The following is a 22,517-nucleotide window of genomic DNA, read 5'->3' as shown; positions in this document are numbered from 1 at the left end:
GTGCTTTGATGTCACAAGTTTTTAAATCTAAGCAAAAATATGCAGTCTCATTCATTAACTTGTTTCCAAGTCTTAACATTTTCTGATTTGTGTGTCTGTTTTTTTCCTCGTTAAGTGGTTATGTCTTGATTATCTGTTCTTTGTTCCTCAGCTGTCCCACTAAACAAATAATATTATTTACAGGTGCATCCAACATTCAAAGCCTATGGTAACGTGGTCAAATACATTTTGCATTGTACAGTACCGATGTCTTCACTGCACAACTTACTCCTCTCATGTGAAATCAAGTATTGATAAATATACATATTTCCCTTTTATTTAATTTTCAATTATTTCCACTTTTAATTCCCAATACTATTGCCCAGCATAGACTCTCTGGGCCATATCCAGTATATCAATCCCACTGATGGTTACACCACCTGGGATCTGGCCCAATGCCCATACAGCACAACATTATAAGAAGACAGTAATGATTAATAATAATTACTGAGTACTTTTCACATGTATATTTTAATGGAGTTTAAAAGGATGAGTGCGCGTTATTATCCCCATTTTTCAGATGGGGAAAATTGAGTCACAGAGAGGGTGAGTGATCTATCCAAAGTCATACAGTAAGCTACTGGCAGAGCTGGGACTGGAACTCATGTCTCCTGGATCAGAGCCTACTGCCCTTCCTGTAGGACCCTATTGCCTCCTTGTAATATGGTCTTTGTTAGTTAGTAATGACCAGCAAATCTCCAAAGTCAAAACATTTAAACAATTTGAATGAGCAATTTTGACTTGAACCTGATATAAATTACCTGCATCTTTTGAGCTTGGAAATTAGGCCTCACGGAGATTGATGTCTTCTTGGGCTTGTTGAATCAGAAGTACTATGAGACTAGCTCTTCCCATTATTTATGTCGTATTTCCACTGCTTGTCTTGATCAAAACTTAGACGTAAAAAACCACAGGACAAATTAAAATAAAAAGGAAATAAAATGTATTTAGTTTCCTTCTTTCTATTTTTCCTCACTGGTTTTCAAAAATACAAAAAATGTTTGTGTTTGATTCACTTTGTTAACTGAGCAAAGGTTCTTATTTTATCCAAACTGGTTTGGTTAGTTTAGTAAAGTGCTTTGAAATCCTCTAGTTAAAAAAATTGTGTAAATGCCTAATTCCAAACAGGAAAAAATGCATTTAAATTTCACTCAAAGTGTGTTAAAAGCCATCAAAACTCAGCAAGGTCAAAGTTAAGATGACAATATCAAATTAGCAAAGAACACATTCTCAGCCATAACTTTGAATTTCCTGGCTTTTGTCTCATTTGGTTACACTGGAGCTGAGCAAAAATTGGAATTTCCAAACCTTGGGAAATTCTGAAATTTCAACATTTGTTTTCATCCCAAATTGGGACAAAAAATGAAATATTGTAATTTTTCTTGGAGTAAAAAGTTCTGAAAAAAGTTTATTCTGAAGTGTTTCATTTCAAGTCTGTACAACATTAAGCTGCATTTTCCTATAGTGATACATTGCCTCATGTGATTTGTAGTTCAGGTACCTGAGGCTCCCATTCTCCCATTTGAGCCGGGGTCTGAGCTATATCTCCCATGATGCACCACAAACAAGTGACTCCCATGATGAACCACGCCACCTGGTCAAAGGGGAGACTGTGTTCCTCATGAGAGATGTAGTCCAGCCAGAGAGCCCAGCCTATAAGAGATGCATGTTGAACTTCACACTTCCTCCAACTTTGCTTTAAGTTCAAATTTCAAAGTTTATTCACAAAGCTCTGGATATGCTTGTGAAACTTTGGCAGACATACTCTGGGGTTATTTGCACATCTGGAAACTTCCTCTGCAGTCCTCAGCTGCCTTGGGTATGTCCCAGGGTTTAGCAAATGATGGGGAAGGGATGCCTGGAAGGAAGAGAGTAAAGTATTGTGAAGTATTTTCCTTTTGGTTGAAGATGCTCCATCAGTGAACCATTGACTCTGGTTCATTGCTAAAAGCAACAGTGGCAATTCTGTGGTAGGCAGGGGTGCAGGTGGCTACAGGCTTTTTGACCACCATGTTGTCCAGCCCTACTCTTATCAGGTCTAGACATCATGGAAATTAAAAAGTCAATAGCACTTTGCCTAAACCAGTTCTCCCACTATTGCAACAAGTGGACCTCACCTAGGGCTAGCAATAGTGGAAAATTGTAATGTGAAAGTCTTCATGCAATCAAGTCTTTATAGGTTCAGTCATACTTGTAGGGGTTGGTTCACCTCCAGCCATTGGTGCAAACACTTTCAGAGACCTAAAAACTACAGGCTTAGCACAGACACACAGTAGTGTGTTCCTTGGGGTTCCTTTTAGTCTCTGCTTGAAACAAACCCCAGAATTCAAAATGAACTCAGTCAATGTCACAGGGCTTGAAGTTGAAATGATAAGAAACAGAATTACACATGCTTATGTAACCTGCTGATAATGGGAGCCATTACACTTAGTATATAGAACCATAAATCAGCCCGAGCTCTCATACAGACATTGGGGTCATAGATCCTCAAAGACTTTTAAATATCTTCGAGGGTCTGGGCTATAGTTCCTTAGGTAATTAGGTACTTAACTCTCATTGACTTTAAGTGGGAGATGGGCTTCTAACTGTCTTAGGCACTTTTGAAATTCCCATATACTGTGCTTAGGTCCCAGACTTAGGCTTTGTTGTTGTTGTTGTTGTTGTTTAAAGTAAATAAGTGCGAGGATAACAGAATCCAAATCGGAATAGAAATGTTTTTATTAATTTTTATGACATTTCAAACAAACATCTGCTCTCACTGATCTGAGCATAGCCTGCCATGTTGGAAGCCCAGACGCAACAGCATTGCATGTCTGCATGAGAACCAGAGAGCGCAAACAACAAGAAACTGAAACTGTCTTGCTGGCTAAACGACAAATGAACAAAGAGCAAAAAGTAAAATAAAGGCAGAAGTGTGAAAAAATACATTGGAATTTTAAAATCCTTTCGGTTTATTGACAGTAAAGGGATTTTATTTTATGATAGGATTTCTGTTCTGTCAGTATCCCTTTAAATGATTCCATGAAAAGAATAGTGTCTCATCATGGGATAATGATTCCCTGCTGCTACATAAATACCAAAGCCAAGCCAAAACATTTGTCTTCCAAGCTGGAGACCCTGATCATGTGACAATGGTGCATTACAATAACATCATTCCAATTAGAGAAAATGATTTATGTAGATTTACTATTTTTGATGGATGTTGGCACAGTTGAGTGACGGTTGCTGACAATATCGTTTATTCCCTGCTGCCATCACAGTGGTTTTGTGAGCTGAGCTATTGTGTACTTCAGCCAATCAGAGATCAGGTTTTCCCTAAAATAACTTTTAAAAAAAATACTCTGCAGTCTTATTAATACGTTGGTCTGCCATCCAGCAATCTGAAGATAGTGGCTGGGGGTGAATGTGCCATTTTATATATGACCTGATATTAAAAATATCTTCCCATTCTATGTCCATGATTTTGTATCAGGCATACCTGATGTCTGGTAGGTATCCGACTACTTGACTGGCTTTAAAATTGGAAGCTGGATTCCAAATTCATGCCTACATGTTTAAAACCTAAACTCTTATTTGCTGAGTTTTACTTTAAAAGGTTTCTGTAGCTGAATATAACTTTTATTAAAATCAGCTTTAGACTAGAAGCACTAATATGATACTGCATGGTATTAAATTAGAATACAGTACCAATATATAGCAAAAATAGGTCCAAAAAACATATTCCCTGATCGTTCATTTTCAAATCACTTATTTTCTTTCAGAATACCCTTTTACACTATTTGCTTATAGTAATAGCCCCTTTCATTGTAGGCTCTAGCTCTCAGGCAGGGACCTAGTCATACATTATATTATCTATCTCCTCAAGGTATGATGCATAACTACTCAACCTATTCCATTTTCTGACTGGTGCATCTCACAACAACAGCAGTAGCTATTGCTTAAGTGACAACTTGCTGTCAGAACCTTCTGATGTAAACTAATGTTAGGATATGAAGACATTACTGCTTCTAATGTACATCATACACTTCCCATTGCTGCATGATCTGATATTCTCCTGCACCTTTATATTACTACTGATGAAGGGTCCAGTCACATGAACCTTACTCAATTTGGATAATCTTTAGTCTCATTGAAGATTACTCATGAGGGCTTCAGGATTTGGCTTTAATTAGTAATGTCCCTATCTGATAGCTAGTCTCTTCACTTGCATATACAATTAAACTAATTTTTGTATCCCGATCCGCAAACTCTTACACACACTAGTAGCCATTACTTATGGAATAGTGCCATTACGTCCGGTTATATAGCTTGTGTCATTCAGAACAGGATTGTCAAAAAATCTCCGTAGCCAACAGCTCCCAATCAAACACCTAAAGGTTCAAAGCTTTCAGCACCCAGTGGGACAGGCTACTTCACTTGGATGCCTAAATGGAAGCTGAGTTTCTTTTCAAATCTTGCCTCAGGGTTTGTAGGACTGGCCCTTTATAATCTGTATTATGCATTAATTCTTCCTCTAGCTACAAAATTTTACAATACAGATTGAGGGAAAGCTTATTTTAGAATTAAAATATGCTCGTGAGAGACTTTTAGTTCAAACTCATTGCCAAATAAAGATCATGGGGTTTTGAATGGTTCTTATTTCCAAGGCATAATAGTGTCAAATTTATAAAAGCTGTTTATTCCCGATGGATCTGTTGTAGCCATTTTACTTTGACTCACTTTTTGTTGCATTTTTATGGCATGCTTGTTAACAAGCTTCAATTTATGACCTTGACATTTGCCTATTCTTCTTTCAAAAGTCTTTATAAATCAGCAAAACATTTTGTCGCAGTAGTTATAAGTAAAACAGTCTGAGAATAAATCATTGAAATGGACAGAAGCAATTTTCTTTTTCTCTTTGTGTATGTATTGTTGACTCATCCATAAGCCACAGGAAGATAGTGAAGAACTAGCTAAGCAGAGCAAATGTAGCCATATCTGCATTCAACAATTAACAGTATAGTCATAATGCCATTGGGTTCTTAATTTCAAAAGAAAGATTTTAATATTACTGACTTCAGAGGAAGATAAGCAGGGCAATGCACAAGACATTATCAGTCCAGTGTGGAAATAATGCATTCAAAATTAAAGACAGCAGTTTAATTAAGTGCATGAAAGCCTGACTTTTATGATCATATTTCAAATACTCAAATCTCTTTTCATCCATTCTGCCATATGACTTTACTTAATAATATATCAAGAACAAAAAATGTATTGGAATATTTCTGCAAATTCAATTAGTCCAATAAAAAACGAAAAATAATTTCTTTTTCATTAAAAAGAACTCAACCCTAACCCTCGTCATGACAAAAGAGTGAGGGGATAAAAACCTAAGGGAACTATGAAAATTCTGCCTTTGTTATGCATTTATGTGTCTGAAACAGATGAAGTGTCATTATTAGTAACATTTGTCCTTATAACGACTAATCACATTATGTTACAGTTACAATTCTGTCAGATCCAGACCATGGGGTGAATACTTTCTTCCTTAGAATGCAGTGTCCCAATCTATCAGTGATTCCCAAGTTGATTGAGCTATTGTATGCAGATTAATTATACATTAGAGGACCACTTTTCCTGCTGAACCACACTAGCAGTTCAGAGGCTAAACATACCCTCTTGCTTCCTTTTTATATCCAGAGGGTTCTGAGATGACTGGAGCTTAGGAATCTCAGATTTTTTATACTAAGGGGATGGTAGATCTCTGATATGAATAAGAAAACCTGGATCTTAAGAAGTGTTTCATTTAGATGGGGAAATTATTATTAGGTATAACAGCCTATGAAAGAAGAGATGTACTTTTAAAAACCTTTGTGACCGTTATCATGGAGAACGGGATGGCAAAGGGGTTGGTATGGAGATACTGAACTTTTAACCAGGACAGTAAGTCACTAGTTCAGCCTTGGCACACAATCAGTAGTGACTGAAACGTATTACCGTCTGTCAGCTATTCATTGACCTCTGTAAAATGAGATGGTGGGCTCAGTCCTGATCCCTGTGGGCAGATGTCTACATTGCAAACGCTTCCATCACCATAGGTGTACATCAGTCACAGAATAGAGCAGGGGTCGGCAACGTTTGGCACGCGGCTCGCCAGGGTAAGCACCCTGGCGGGCCGGGCCAGTTTATTTATCTGCTGACGCGGCAGGTTCGGCCAATCGCGGCCCCCACTGGCCGCGGTTTGCTGTCCCGGGCCAATGGGGGTGGCGGGAAGTGGCGCGAGCCGAGGGATGTGCTGGCCGCGGCTTCCCACCACCCCCATTGGCCCGGGACGGCGAACCACAGCCAGTGGGGGCCACGATCGGCTGAACCTGCCACGTCAGCAGGTAAATAAACTGGCCCGGCCCGTTAGGCTGCTTACTCTGGTGAGCCGCGTGCCGAACGTTGCCGACCCCTGGCTTAGGCCATAAAGCAGAGAGTGAGTGTCTCTCTCTGTCTCTCTCTCTCTCTCGTCGCCACTAGATGGGACAGAACACCACACCCAGGAGGTGTGGGTTACATATTCACCACCAGAGCACAGGTCTCTCCCATGCGAGCCACATGCCAAACGTTGCCGACCCTTGGAATAGAGGCTAATACTGGTGTTATGTTGAATAAACAATACTCTCACCCCTAAAGTTGATTCCTCTAGGTCAAGGCTCATGCAGATAATTTGTGGAAGTTTGAACTGCTATTGCTCATTCTATACATCTCTGGATGAATAAAAGAGCTCATTCTCCCAAACTCAATCTGGCAGATTTAATCTCCGCTAAATTAACTAACGTCATCCAGTGACAAATGTTTCGGGAGACCTTGGTGCTATTCCCACCTTGGCCACTGACCTAATGTGTGACCTTGGGCAGATTACTTTTCTGTGACTCCACTTCTCCTCTCACTCTTTGATTGTTGTGTTTATTTAGAGTCTTTGGGGCAGGGACTATCTCTTATTGTATGTTTGTGTACAGCAAGTTGCTTCCTAGACTTAGACTTGGACTCTAATATATTTTGACCCCATTTTGTACCTCACAGAGTTTGTACCAGAACAGAGGTTTGCTTAGATTTACTCTCCTTACTGTAGAGAATAATACTTACTGGATTTTGGAAAATATAGTGTCTAAATCAAAACTTTGCGAAAGCAACCCTTAAGTCTAAAAAAAAAATGGCAAAGGTCGACCTACGATGGTCAGCAGTGGGAACTATGTCAATGATGCTGATCTCCTTTTGTGAGCATTCAGGTGTGCCTGTTAGAGATTAGTGTGTATTATGAAAGCTCAAGTTTATAAATACTTGCTTATTTGTCACATAGGCAACCCTCCTGCAACCGGCACGGGAACCTTACAGATAACTCTGGAAGACGTCAATGATAATGCCCCCGCCATTTATCCAACGTTGGCAAAAGTCTGTGATGACGCAAAAGATCTCAGGGTAGTGGTCTTGGGGGCATCAGATAAGGACCTTCACCCTAACACGGATCCCTTCAAGTTTGAACTGAGTAAACAGTCTGGCCCAGATAAAGTGTGGAAAATCGCCAAGATCAACAGTAAGTCTTTGAATTTGTTTTTCTTATACCTTCATTCTTTCAGTCTTCCTATAAGTGCCCTCTGAGATCAAAGAGCAAAGTAATATGATAGGCGTACTATCACACATGTACTCCTACCCTGTTTCCCCGATAATAAGACCTCCCCGATAATAAGGCATCCACCGATAATAAGGCATTTTTCATTTCTGAAAAATAAGACATCCCCTGAAAATAAGACCTAGCGCATCTTTGGGAGCAAAAATTAATATAAGACACTGTCTTATTTTCGGGGAAACAGGGTATGTGCTTTGGATGATTAGAACAGATCACTTATGTGTAGATTATGTCTTTAAGGCCTGATCCAAAGCCAGTTGAACTGAATGACAAACTGCAGTGACTCTTAATGCACAACCTACTGTGATGGGTGGTGTGGGACCATTCTTTTTCCCTCCTGCTCATTCCCACCCTGGTGGGGAGCATTCAGAGCCCAATTGCCTTGCACTCAGTACACCATAAGAGGTTTCAGCACACTCCCCCACATACCAGTGGCCAGCTCCGTTGGCCACTGCTTAGGATGTACAGAGCCATGGACCTGCCTATTCTCTACTTCCCCATAGCCCCTTTTTAACAAAACAGTTAAGTAGGGTGAGGGAATCCCCCCATGGACCTCCCTGTGTGCTCTTCTGAGCTTAAGTGCTATTATTTTAGTTAGTAGGCCTTCATGGTTACAGACTAGCTGCTCCTCTGATCCCTTCTCTGCCCTGTCTGAATGAAGCTCAGCAGGTGTTAGGCGTTGTGCCCTTATCTTTCCAAAGGTTGGAATCCCGCGATTCTCCCACTCTTACACCAAGTCTCGGTCTTACCTCCAGCAGGTACCAACGGGCTCGGATACCTGTGATTCTGCCCTTTGGGAGCCTGTGGCCAGTGATTGATATAGCTGGAACAAAGTGTAACATAAGAGAAAAAGGATTTTAAAACGATAAGAGGTCTAATGTATGTCTATCTTCCCCAAGGCTTACCATCCCCCTGGAAGAAGGCCTAGCTTCTTCAGATCTCCTAGCGGGTTGTCTGTGACTGTCTGTTCTCCAGGAACAGCTCCCTGACAACTGCCCCCACCTCTCAACTGCTTTTTAAAATCGTTTTGGACTATTGGCTTCCAGCATTGGCAAAACAAGTCCTTTAACTTGGCTGAAGCCTGGAAGCAGTATCTTCACAACTAATAGTTCAGTCAATGTTTCTTCATGCCTGCTGATGTGTTTATTAGAAGGTTGTTTATCTGGAGTCATTGTGTGGTCTTCCTGCTTGCTTCCTAACAGCCTTACTATTAAACTAAACCAACATATGCTTACAGGAAACATCACAATGATTCAATATAGCCATACAGGTTTCAGAGTGGTAGTTGTGTTAGTCTGTATCAGCAAAAACAACGAGGAGTACTTGTGGCATCTTAGAGACTAACAACCCTTCACTCACAGACCTTGGGAGACAGGCGAGTCCTTGCTTACAGACAGCCCCCCAACCTGAAGCAAATTCTCACCAGCAACTACACACAACACAACAAAAATACTAACTCAGGAACCTATCCCTGCAGCAAACCCCATTGCCAACTCTGTCCACATATCTATTCAAGAGACACCATCATGGGACCTAACCACATCAGCCACACCATCGGGGCACATTCACCTGCACATCTACCAATGTGATATATGCCATCATGTGTCAGCAATGCCCCTCTGCCATGTACATTGACCAAAATGGACAGTCTCTATGCAAAAGAATAAATGGACACAAATCAGACATCAAGAATTATAACATTCAAAAATCAGTCAGAGAACACTTCAACCTCCCGGGACACTCAACAGACTCCAACGAGAAACTGCAAAACTGGAACTAATTTGCAAACTGGACACCATCAAATTAGGCCTGAATAAAGACTGGGAGTGAATGGGTCATTACAAAAACTAAAAACTAATTTCCCCATGCTATTTTCTCCCTACTGTTACTCACACCTTCTTGTCAACTGTTTGAAATAGGCCACTCTGATTACCACTGCAAAAGTGATTTTTCCTCCTGTTGATAATAGCCCACTTTAATTGAATTGTCTCGTTAGAATTGGTAAGGCAACCCCCATCTTTTCATGTACTATGTATATATATCTTCCACCTGTATTTTCCACTCCATGCATCTGATGAAGTGGGTTTTAGCTCACGAAAGCTTGTGCCCTAATAAATTCGTTAGTCTCTAAGGTGCCACAAGTACTCCTTGTTGTTATAGCCATACAGTAACTGTGCCGCAAACCAGGTCACATAGAGTATTCATAAGTTACAACACCTCCGCATCCGTCTTCCCCTTTCCCCTCTCACTGTGGGTCAGCCACAATCTACTCCTTAATTGGTGTGTTTCTATTGGAATTTGCCAGTTGACTGGCTTCAATTGGACAAATCATAGTTTTAAACTAAATAAACTCTTGAAAATCCTTTTTTTTTTTTGTATGGGATTGCAGAAGGAGCCGGGGGAAAATATACTCATGCCAAAGAGGAAGAATTCCTTGATTAAGTTGTTGATTGAATGCCATTTTGTAATCAGTTATATAGGCGTGGAAGTATTCCATTTCTATTTTTTTAGAATTCTGACTGATATCATGTTTAATTTTAAGCACTTTTTTTTACTTTTATCAATTTAAATTTTCACAGTTGCACAAAATTAAGGGGAGTGGGTAAGACAATGGTTATTTAATGACAGTAGATGTTGAGATTAAAAATTAATAAAGCTTTTTATAATAGTTAAAACACATCACATGTCAAAATGTACAAAGTAAATATCCTTAGATTAAACCAGGGATCAGCGACCTTTGGCCCGCGGCCTGCCAGGGTAAGCACCCTGGCAGGCCGGGACAGTTTGTTTACCTGCCGCGTCCGCAGGTTCGGCCAATCATGGCTCCAACTGGCAGTGGTTCGCCGCTCCAGGCCAATGGGGGTTGAGGGCTGCGGGAAGCGACGCGGCGCAGGTAAACAAACCGGCCCAATGCACCCGGGGGCTTACCCTGGCGGGCCGCATGCCAAAGGTTGCCGATCCCTGTTATTAAACTCTCAGAAATTCTCAAGAAGCACTTTCTTACTGTGCCTATCTATGAATTTTTATTATTATTGATGGAAATTGTTTTTTGTGGGTTTGTGAAATGGATGTTTACCAACAAATCCTTCCAGCCTAGTTATGTAGAGTCCTCTCATTTCCCCCTATATTTTCATGTGGCATATGTGGTGTGGCATACTGGTGCCTTTTTATTCCCCCCCACTCCCCCGCCACCCATGGCTGCCTAATCGTTACCTCCTTATTCTTTGCAGACACTCATGCCCAGGTCAGCCTGCTTCAAAACCTGAAGAAGGCCAATTACAACATCCCAATCTTGGTGACAGATTCCGGAAAACCGCCTCTGACTAACAATACCGAACTGAAAGTACAAGTGTGTTCCTGCAAGAAATCCAAAATGGACTGCAGTGCAGCCGATGCCCTTCATATCAGCATGATCCTAATCCTTCTCTTTTCACTCTTCAGTTTATTTTGTAAGTTTTCCTAAACTCTAAGTAGTAACAGTGAAGCATTATTTATCTAGGTTCTTGGAAGTGAATCTTTTGTTCTTCTTCATAAGAAAACCTACCCAAGGGAGAAGAAGTTAATTTGTACGGTGATCTAAAAGTCCACAGTGTGACATTTGAATATTTTGAGAAAGTATGTGAATGGGGAACAAAAATTCTATAGGCAGAAAAAGGGTAGGAAATACCAGGTTGTCAAATTAGCAGATGATTACAAATATAGGAAAAGTTTTGAGTAGAATCAAAGAAAATCAAAGCTGAGATATTATAAACCAGGGGTTGGCAACATTCGGCACACGGCTCACCAGGGTAAGCACCCTAGCGGGCTGGGCCAGTTTATTTACCTGCTGACGCGGCAGGTTCAGCCAATCGCGGCCCCCACTGGCCGCGGTTCGCCGTCCCGGGCCAATGGGGGTGGCGGGAAGCCGCGGCCAGCACATCCCTCAGCCCGCGCCGCTTCCCGCCGCCCCCATTGGCCCAGGACGGCGAACCGTGGCGAATGGGGGCCGCGATCAGCCGAACCTGCCGCGTCAACAGGTAAATAAACTGGCCCGGCCCGCTAGGGTGCTTACCCTGACGAGCCGCATGCCAAACATTGCCGACCCCTGTTATAAACTGAGAAGCATGGGCAGTAGTAACAGTTTTGTGACTCATTTTCCTTCATCTCTCCCCACCTGAATTCAATTCAAAAACAGAAACAGGAGATTAAAGGTGTTCTTGTAACAATAGCTGTTGTGGGTCACTATGAAAATGAGTAGTGTCTGCTTCAATCTATTCCCCCACATAAACTACGTCAGCAACCGTACACAGGGAATTTATTCAAGAATCTGAGTTTATAGACATCTAAGTTTGATAGTCTGGAGAACTGCAAGTCAAAAAGAGAGAACAGGAGTTGATGGCTTGGGATAACTTTCAATGGATTGTCTCTCCTTTGATGCTTCCGAGTAGCCTTTCTAAAAAGAAAAATAAACCTTACGAATGCACAATTTAATTTTGGAGGGTCAAGAGTCAAAACTAATGCTTGAAAGGTGATGTGACTAGGGGAACCAGGACTTCTGAGTTCTAATGCTGGCTCTGCCCTTGGCTTGCTCTAATGATCTTGGGCAGAGCTGAGAAAATAATTGATTTTTCAGTTCAGTGGTTGAGCCAAAAAAATCTGGAAATAAAATTAATTTCATATCAACCTGAAATGGAAGTTTTCATTTCCATTTCCCTTTCTCCCCTCAATTCATTCAGGTCAAACAAAATATTTTATTCAATCCAAACCCTTCCCCCACCTATTTTTTGTTTTGGTTTTGAGTGTGTTTTCGCTTGTTTTGTTTTGTTTAAATAAATGAAGCAAAATTTCAAAAAACAAAACAAAACATAATTTTGAAATGAAAGGTCAAAATGTTTCAGTTTGAGCATGTTGTAACAAAATACTTTGAATTAAAAAAAAAAATCTGGGGGAGGATTTTTGGCCAAAACTATTTTACGAATGCAACCAAAATTCACGAATAGTTTTGTCAACCCAAAATTGCATTTTTTGACAAATAAACTATTTATCCAAAAATATTTGCCCACCTCTAATCTTGGACAAATCTCTTACATCAGTTTCCTCATCTATACAATGGAGATAATAATAACAATTCACCTATGATTTAAGGATTGTGTAAGATTTGTACAGTACACCATATATATGCATGGTATTGTATAGGTGGACTTAACACCTCAGTACGACCAAAGGGCTTAGAGTCTGGGTAAAGTAAAATATGACATTATGCTGAGATAAAGGACTGAGTAGCAGAGTTTTGCACATATGGCATTTTGGGGCTGCTTAAGTTATATAGTATACATCATATTGGTTTCTTTTTTATTCGAGTATATTGCTTTTATCCCAAAAGGTTGGCATAAAAGTCACTGTGGGAAGTTTAGAATTAGCTGATGTTGTGAAGCTCTTTGAAGATCAAAAGAGCTGTACAAATGCTAAGTGCGAATTCCTGTTTTCGATTCCATTGGGTGACATCTGGAGTGACTGCACTTGTCAGTCCAGTTACCCTGCACCCTGAATTCAGCCCTAAGTAGTTATTATGTTTGCTAGAACTATTCTGCAGGACATTAAAAAATCATATCCATGTGTATTAATATGCAGCTCATTGGGTCAGATTCATTTCTGATGCAACTACATGGAAGTTAATGGCATTATACCAGGCATAAGTCAGGCCCATTATAATAACCTCTTTGCATCTGTAGATGAGATTTCAGTTTTCCTTCTGAAACTTTCTTCTTTTTGGTTTGTCTGTACAGGATGTGATTACAGGAAGCGGTTATATTGTTTTAATATCTTTTGGTTAAGTGTTTTGGTTTTGAATATACCCACTTGGTTGTTATCTAGCAGGTTAAGAAGTCAACACATTTTTCCTGGAAATGAACCCTGGGAAGTAGGTTTATCTACATTCTACCTGTTGGATCCAGATCATCACTGAGTATATTTCCCCACAACCGTAACTAGTTAAAATGTGAGCCATATATAGGCCCAGATTGTGAGAAATGGCCTATGTGCACAGGAACAGAAGGATTGCACAATGAGATTCCCCTTCATTGTGTGGCTGCAAAAGAACCATTCACACTGACAGTCCTTGCATTCTGGGAAAGACAGGGACTGCTGGTTCTTACTCACCCACCCCAACACCCACTAGGGAGCAATATAATGAGAAGGGGTAGGAGATAGTAGCTGCTTGATCCTGCCAACACTCGATACTAAGCCATAGAACAAGGCCAGCATACTGAGGAGGGAGCATATTGCTCCATCATTATGTGCAAGGTGCAGCGCCGGAGAGACAGTACCCATCTAAGACACTCACTCTCTCTGGCACTCTTCCTGGAGTAGCGCAGCTCTGCACCACATCCTACGTGGGCTTGAGGCATAAAAGCCACAAGCAAGCCCATTACTGTATGTTTGTTTGTTTGTTTGTTTGTTTGTTTTTAAAAAAAAAGCTGCCTGTCAAAAAATTATTAAGGGTCAAATTTACAAATTTGGTCTCTAATTTTGCAAAACAGCAGCACAAATGATGTATTTGTGCATGATTTGCAGGTGTGGTTTGTTTGGGTAGGAAAAGATATTCTTTCTTTTGTCCTGGCAACTGATGAAAAGCCAAGTAAACACCAGCTGTATTGGAAAACACACGTGGAAAGACCACCTTTTGCCAGATGTAGGTGATTTTATCCACTGTTGTGAATGTGAGCATGAATTCAACAAATAGGGTTAAGCACATTCAGGCAAAGATAGGCCTGACCTCCCATGTTCAGATCATATTTAGACTTTTTCCTAAAATCCAGTGATTCTCTCCACAATGGATTGAATTCGATTGAGCGAGGACCCTGATTTTCCAATGGCTTGTATCTTGTACAGTCATTAATACTTGTGCAAAGTGACTGAAAACCATTGTTAGATCAGACCAGTAGCATTTTAAAATCACTTTCCACAGGTGTGTGTGACCACACAAGGCAGTAGAGAATGAAGCCTAAGAGGTAGCTGAGAAGTTTGGCTCTGGCTCAGAACTTTTGCAAAATGTGCTGGTGTCATGTCCAGGGAGCGATGTGGGGGGGGGGGGGGGGGCGAGGGTGGTTCCTACTCATGTCCACAAGTAGGTTTTCTTTTTATAGCTGCCATTAGTTCTATCACAATGTCTTGCATAGTCCAAATATTTATCAGAGTAATCAAAGATTATGGTGCCATAAAAACTAAGATAACTTTAATGCTTATTGAACAGATGAAATATCCCATTGCTAGTGTCAAGTTATGGGTTTAATTTTTGCAAAACCCCTTACGTAGCTCACTTTGCTCCTGGTGCTTATGTTTTATGAGGCTCTTATTCCTAAGAGGTAAATTCCTCAATCAAGTGAACTTTGCTGTTCATGGCAAAATCTTTCATTTTTGTAATTGACATCTGGCGTGAGGATGGATAACCCCATGAAAGAGCTTTTCAGTATAAAAATGCCCGGTGTGAATCTCCGGCCAGTACAAAACATCTTTAAATAGGACAATTATTAACTAAACTTAGAAAATATACCTGTTCTGTAAGTCACAGGAGAAGTGATATGTGGCAGATTTCTGAATGAAATGAATGCAGAACTGAAGAACCTGATTAAAACTTCAAGACAATCAAAAGGAAACAGTTCAGCATATTCAGCTGCTGCTGAGTACATTCAGTAATGGCAGGCTAAGAAATATACAATTGCCCAGAAGCCTGGGATAAGTAGTTGTGTGGTTGGTGCAAGAAAAGTTAAGCAGGGATTGCCGGTTTGTGTGTTGTTCATAAAACAAGAACAAAGGCCATTCCATGGAATGGAAAAGTGGCATTTCAAAAGTGATAAAACAAAATACTTCTTTGTGCAATGCATAATTAATCTATGGAACTCATTTCCACAGGAAGTCATTGAGGCCAAGAACTTAGTAAGATTAATGAGGGATTGGACACCTATCTGGATAACAAGAACATCCAGAGTTACAATAGTTAATGCTAACAAATTTTGGAAGGGATATTAAATCTCATGCTTCAGGGCTTAAACCAATCTCTAACTATTAGAGACCAGGATGAGACCTAAAGTTGGGGCATATTGTTCCTAATCTGCCTTTTGCAGTGTCCTTACACCTTCCTCTGAAGCATCCGGTGCTGGCCCCTGTTAGAAACAGGATACTAGACAAGATCCACCATGGGTCTGATCCAGGCTGGCCATTCCTGTCTCCTTGTGGCCCTGTGATATCAGGGAGAACAGAAATAGGGTGCCTGTCAAAAGGGTATTGCTGAGTGAGAGTGGGACAAAGGAAGCTTCTGGGTAGTAGGGTGAAGAGATGGGTCTGATCAGAGAAATAGATCTCAGCTGCCAGCCAGAGAGAACGGGGATAAGCCTGTTGGATGTCAGTCACACAGAGTAATGCCTTGGGACAAGGAGGCAGGACTAGGGAGAAGTGCACTATTGACACATCTGCACATAAGCCTCAGTTTTAAGGTACAATATTGTCTCTCGGAGCTCTGATGTGAGGTCTGTGGTGACCGGGCTGTTACAGTCAACTATTTGTTTCTTTCAGGAAAGAGACGCAGCATGTTAATTTACCAACCACGCCAAAATAAGTTATATTGGAGGTATCCCTCACGTATGCTAGGCAGATTTACTGCAGGTGGAAAATGATCATTTTAATGTCACGCAGTAAAAATATCTGAATTCAGGAGCTGATGTAGCCCAAGTGAGGGGTATTCTGAAGGGGATCAAAACATTTTTTAGCATTTTGTATTTCATGATGGACTTATTCACCATTTTAACTGAAACCTCCCAGCCTTTCCACTAAGAGGATCTCCACAAAGTGGCCTACTGATTTAAAAAAAGAAGAATTAGCCCATTATGGCAATGTACCATTTGACAGTCTGGCAGATCACTTTCCACAGGTGTTGGGTGGATAGTAAAAGGAGCATAGTTGACTGTACAAATTACACTTTAAATACCATTAATTTCACAACAAATGACAGTGTACATAAATGTTAACAAGCTTTTAACCACCAGACTATTAGTTTTTCAGGATACTTTGCGCCTGATAGAAATATTGTTCTCATTCCCCTGTAGTGCTGCCATGGTAGAATGAGTTTCCACAATGAACTTAATCAAAACAAGCCCACTCACAGATATGCATCAAAGAACCTTCAGGGCTTGGATATATGCACAACAGAGTGGGCAAAGTATAAATGCTCTCCAGCTCCATCAGGCTATTTGCCATTGGCTTAAAGGAGGATCAGGAAGAAAACATACCTGTGTTCACAGTCACAGTGAGCTCAACAGCAAAAGCCGGGCTCTCCGTTATTATAGCTATCCTGAATGATCAGATCTAGATTTCAGACCAGATGGACATTATTCAGAATATTATTATTTAAATATTTAGACTTGATTTTGAAATAATTGTACATCTTCTCAAACTGGGGATTGCTTGTCACATTTTAATTTATGTTAAATCAACATAAAAGACTAAGTCAGAGCTAAGCCCACTAAAAACAAGAGATTAAAAACGAGGCCTCAAAGCACAATAGTCAAAACCAGAACAAATAGCATGCGCAGTGATGCTTTCAATTAATTACAGCAGGAACAATATTTTGCTTTAATTTACTTATGAGAAAGAGGTGAAACTGAAAACTTCTGTTAAACATTTAGTTGACGGTAGACAAATGATAGAAACCTTTCTCTTTTTGATTCAGTCTGGGAAGTGGGCTACAAAGTTGTAAAGATGACTTCAGCCCACGTAACTAAAATACTCCATTATCATGAACAGAAAGAAATAGAAACCAAAAATAAGGTGGCTGTGAAGAAATGAAATGAGTTTGTGGTCTCTGTGTTGAAATTCATTTGTCAAACTAAAGTGTGAAAAGCCTTCAGTGTGTTGAGAAACAAGAGTAGTGCACTGATGCCTGTATTGTGATTGCAGATAAGCCTGAGAGAGATCCTTGAATTCAACTTCCTATTAATTTCCTCTATCCTTCCTTTTGAAATGGTAACCGCCACCTCTATAGCTTTTCCTCTCTGCTGCCCACCATCCCCATTTAGGAATGCATCTACAGGGCTAATAGACCCAACATCTTATTTTTCCCCTGGATTTCAAATGTTGGATATTAAACCAATAAAAAAATCTTCAAATAATATTAACTGGCAGATTTAAACTTGCCTGAGTGTGGAGAGCCAGAATTAAAACTGAAATGTCACCTTTAACCCACCTCATTGTACAAAGGAATTGCAGCATGTAAATTCTACTTAATGCAAGAACACCTAACATCTGAAGATTCAGTCTATGCGATCTAGTGTGAACCAAAGACAAATGATAGAAGTTACAGATGGAAAAGACCTATGAGGTTGTCTGGTCTTTTCCTTTGCCAGTGCAGGACTTTTACCTGCAGGTACACAGTTTTGAGTCTTATCTCTGAATTTCTTTGCTTTGCTTAGGTTGAATCAGGCAAGTAATACAGCTTTTCATCGTTTAACTTTTGTTTCATTTTTAGAGGATTTTTTTTTTCATAAGGAGCAAATATCTGGCTCTATTCCATGAGGTCAGAGGAAAAAATTACGTGGAAAACATTTCATTTTAGTGGGGTTGCCAAAAAATAAATATATATAATTCCCATCTCAGTGCTTTTAGGATGTGTTGTGGCTGGTTTTATTTTAATAAGTAGTTTTTACAGATAGGAGAACCAACATTTTGCTGGTTAAATGAAAACAAAAGCCAAAACTTCTTAGTAAAAGTAGCGAATTTCTACCAGAACAAGTACTCATTTTTTTAAGAAAAATATAATTTCAGTATTAACATCACATAGAGCTGTACATATTAGCAAAATTTCACTAAGTATGAAATTTATGAATGCTTCTGATGTGAAAATTAGTAGTTTTGCACTGCTGTAGTCAAAAGCTCTTTTCTGATAGTCCAGGATGCATACTATATGCATGAAAGGAGCTTTTAATAGTGCTGTTTAGGGCCGGATTCTCTTCTCACACTGGCGTAAATCAGAAATATCTCCATTGAAGACAATAGACATACAGTGCTATGAAACGTTAATAATTATACCTAGATTTGAAATGCGAGGAGACACCGGCCCACCTATATTGTGAGAACAATAGTTTTATTGTGAGCCCCTTAACATTTTTGATTGACCAACCTCTAGTAGAAGAATAGTGCTCTTATGTTTAAGGCACTTGACTGGGAGCCAGAAGATGTGGATTCAGCTCTACTTTAGACATCTTGGGCAAATCTAATCTCTCCAGGTCTGTCTTAGCCCCCCCGTCTTTTCCAACTTCTCGGAGACATAATTAACTCAGTAATGTTTATGAGATGCTCAGATACTCTGATAATAATGGCAATGTAACACCTGGGTCTTACAACTTATTGTGAGAAGACTGACTGACGGCTGAGCACACATGAAGTCAGAGGGCACAGCACAGCAATCTGCCCACGCACAATGAATTGCAGGTTCAGTATCTAATACCTCGCTATATAGATAAGACCAAAGCCCCACCCACAGTTTATACTTAACCTTAATGAAAATGTAAGTCATTGGCCTAAATGTCAGTGAATCAGTACAGTTATTTGGATCAGTAAAGGGCATTTTAAGTACATTTAAACTAAAGATTCCAGAAAAATAAATGTTGAAAAACATGTGACGGTTTAGAAAATATAGATCGATAGAGATAGATAGATATGTATTGGGAATGTAAAATAAATAAATACTTGATAATACAAAAACAACTAGTTCCTTAAAATCTGTGGTGGTGGTAACACCAGCATTCCATAGAGGTGAAAAAGACATTTGAAGAGATTAAACTAGGAGCCCTTTCTGTGGTGTTCATTCAGAAGAACATTTTCTTTTTCCATTTTTTTTTTATTTGGCAGAGGTAAATGGTTGTAATATAAAGGACTGTGTTTGTTTTCTGGATAACATTGTAACATCAGGTGTGTAACTTCAGACAGTTTTCTGAATTGTTCTAAAATAGACTATGCCTAAAAACGAGGACTGAGCAAATGATTCATAGAAAATACTTTACTGGACAAATTTAGGCTGTTTTCCTGCTCACAAAATGTCCACAACAAATCATGATTCTGTTTTCTCTCGCTTAGTTATTTTATCTAGCTATGCTTTTCTCGCTCTCTCAATCACTGTAGTATCTGAGTACCTCAAAATTACTAACACATATCTTTGTGAATTATATATATATATTTATATAGACTGATCCTAAACAACTTGCTACTGGTATTCAATATGTGATATCTGAAATTCAAGATGAGTTGGGGGGGGGTTGATTGGCCACAAATGTCACATGGTGTTGCTTGATTGGATGAAGATAACTATTATTATCCAGAGGAATGTTTGAAGAAGCCACTGGGGCTTTGAATCATTCATGTCCACTGTAAGATCTGTGCATACATGGGTTATGCATGCACAGACGGGGCATGTACAAAAGTGCTTTGAAGATTTAGGGTTGAAATGAAAATTCAGGGGCAGTTTAAAGTGATATTTATCTATATATAGCATCAGCACAGCCAAATCTGACAAATTTCTAATTGATTTCACTTTCTTCCATGGCTGCTGAGCAAATTACTTTCCTCTCATTTGCATTCTATTTTAATAACGAGTTTTTAGGGATTCTCTCAATATTTCATGTTGGGATATAGTTTACCTAGAGACTAAGTGTCCCTGGACTAATTATGTTCATGCTCTACTTTTGCAAGACTGCTCGCAAACTGAGCTGTATTGCTTTAGAAGATGAGACCAGACTGCTTAAGTAGTTCTCCATTGTTTTGAAAGGTTGGCTGGCTCTCATCTTTGATGCATTTCATTTACTTTAGTACTATATGTGTGAAAACTTAAAGAGAACTACTCAGTCGGTCTGCTTCAAACGTTTACTTGTCTGTTTTATTAAATGAATATTTTCAGCCATTCAGTGGGATTTAACAGCTCAGTGCTTGAGAGAATTCTTTCCTACATACTTATTTTACTGGACAGCTTCCCCTTCCCTCCTATTTCCCACTTTAACTGAAAGAGAGTGCAGCTTTATATTTATTGTCTATCAAAGCTATGGTGACATGACTGTATTACTTAAAGAAAAAATATATATCCAAGGCCTGTAATATGTTTGCGCTTTACTGTAGGAATTATAGTCCCCAAATTAATATACTCGAAACAAATAATAAGCAGGAATGTTTATGGAAGCTGCTTTATTAGGTAGCTGCATAATCACATTGAGCACTGGGTAATAAAAAGTTGTAGGCTAGCTTTCAAAGTTTCCCTCAACCACAAAACAAGCATCACTACTAATCCATATAGGACTGTTGTGCTTTGCTATCAGTAGAGGTCACATGCATATTTTACACTGTCTAAGAATTGCCCATTGTATAAAAGCAAACAAATAAACAAATCAAGAAAAAAGGGTTCAACGAAGGAGGAGGAACGTGATGAGTTAAAAAGATGAAGGCCAGATCATCAGCCAGTGTAAAGTAGTGTTACTCCAATGGAAGTTCTGGCCAATTTATATTTTTAATTAACAAATTACTTGATAGCGCAAGTGAAAACATCTTTAAAGTAGGCTGGCAGTACCAAAGAGACTTCCCTTTGGAAATTATTTCAGCCTCCGGAAGACCTGGTGTGCCCTTTAGTAGCTGATCTGCCTGAACTGACATGTTTCTCCACTTCCTTGCCAGGCTTGGTCTCAACCGTTTGTATAGCACGTCCGTCGTTTTAATTCATGAAATTAAATATTGACATTGGTGTTTAAGATTTTAGTGGAGTTGTAGGTACGACAGATTCACTTCAGACATACAGAATTACTACATGCTGCATTTTTCTTATCATTAAGAGTCTAGAAGTCATTTTACTAAAGCAAATGACAATGAACTACATGGGTGAACCTGTGAACTGAATATTTTCCATTGGAAAATCATTTACTTTTTCTTTCTTCTAGACCCTTCACCCTTGTATGTATGTTCAGTTAGATCACGGATTCTCCCTGGCCACAGGCACACCTCCTGGCTCATGCAAAAAATAGGTTTCTTGGTTGCTGAGATGAGCAAACACTTTTTCTAACTGGGGCAGATGTTTCATCTTTCCAAGTCTAGTGGGAATTTGGGGAATAAATTTCCCTTCTTTCCTAAGAAAAGCAAATGCCTGTTTGGCAAAGATCAGGAACCTATATCTTCTGACACCTGCAGTAAAGCTTATAGAACATCTTGCTACACTGAGATTTGACTTAGGTCTCATTAGGAAGTGGCTATTAAATGATTATTTTCTATATGCCCAAAGAAATATTAGTAATTTCCAAGGGCGTTATCCAAGTCCTATTGAAGTCCATGGAAATAGATTTGGAGAAAGCTCAAAGAGAGCATAGTTCTGGATATTTGGAAAACGCACACACACTGGGACACTGGCAAAAACCAAATAATTTATTTGAAAACTTCTGTGGTGTGTTGTTGTTGTTATAATTTACATTTCGGCTACAGCAGTGACTATGTATCTAATCCGTGCCCTTTTCTAGAGGGTAAGCCCAGGAAATAATTATCTGAATGTTGGTGAGGTGACTGTGGTTATGATGTTATATACCATTTCCCTACTAACTCTGCAACAGTATTGAGGTTTCAACAAACCCCATGTTGTAAATGTGGTTTTTTAATTATGCAAAGATTAAATTCAGTGTTTCCGATGAGAGGGTAATTGAAGTTTTTCCTCTGAAGAAAATGGCACATGCAAGCAGTGAACTGTAGAATCCAGGTTTATTAGCTATCCTACTGTATGTTAAATTAGAATTGGTGCAAACACACATCTTAGATAAAGTTCATCTCCATGCAG

The 22,517-nt window shown here is 39.6% G+C and overlaps 1 protein-coding gene across 1 annotated transcript in view; it reads left to right on the top strand.

The window, feature by feature from the left end:
• Nucleotides 1-22,517, top strand: part of CDH13 (cadherin 13) — a 759,507-nt gene that overhangs the window by 723,772 nt on the left and 13,218 nt on the right. The window contains exons 12-13 of the mRNA XM_054048572.1: nucleotides 7,364-7,597; nucleotides 10,921-11,139. Of these exons, the coding sequence (XP_053904547.1) occupies nucleotides 7,364-7,597; nucleotides 10,921-11,139 (453 nt within the window). The remainder of the gene's footprint in view (nucleotides 1-7,363; nucleotides 7,598-10,920; nucleotides 11,140-22,517) is intronic.

Source organism: Malaclemys terrapin, chromosome 14 (assembly GCF_027887155.1).
Source record: "Malaclemys terrapin pileata isolate rMalTer1 chromosome 14, rMalTer1.hap1, whole genome shotgun sequence".
Taxonomy (NCBI): domain Eukaryota; kingdom Metazoa; phylum Chordata; order Testudines; family Emydidae; genus Malaclemys; species Malaclemys terrapin.
This window is presented reverse-complemented; position numbering and strand designations above follow the sequence as displayed.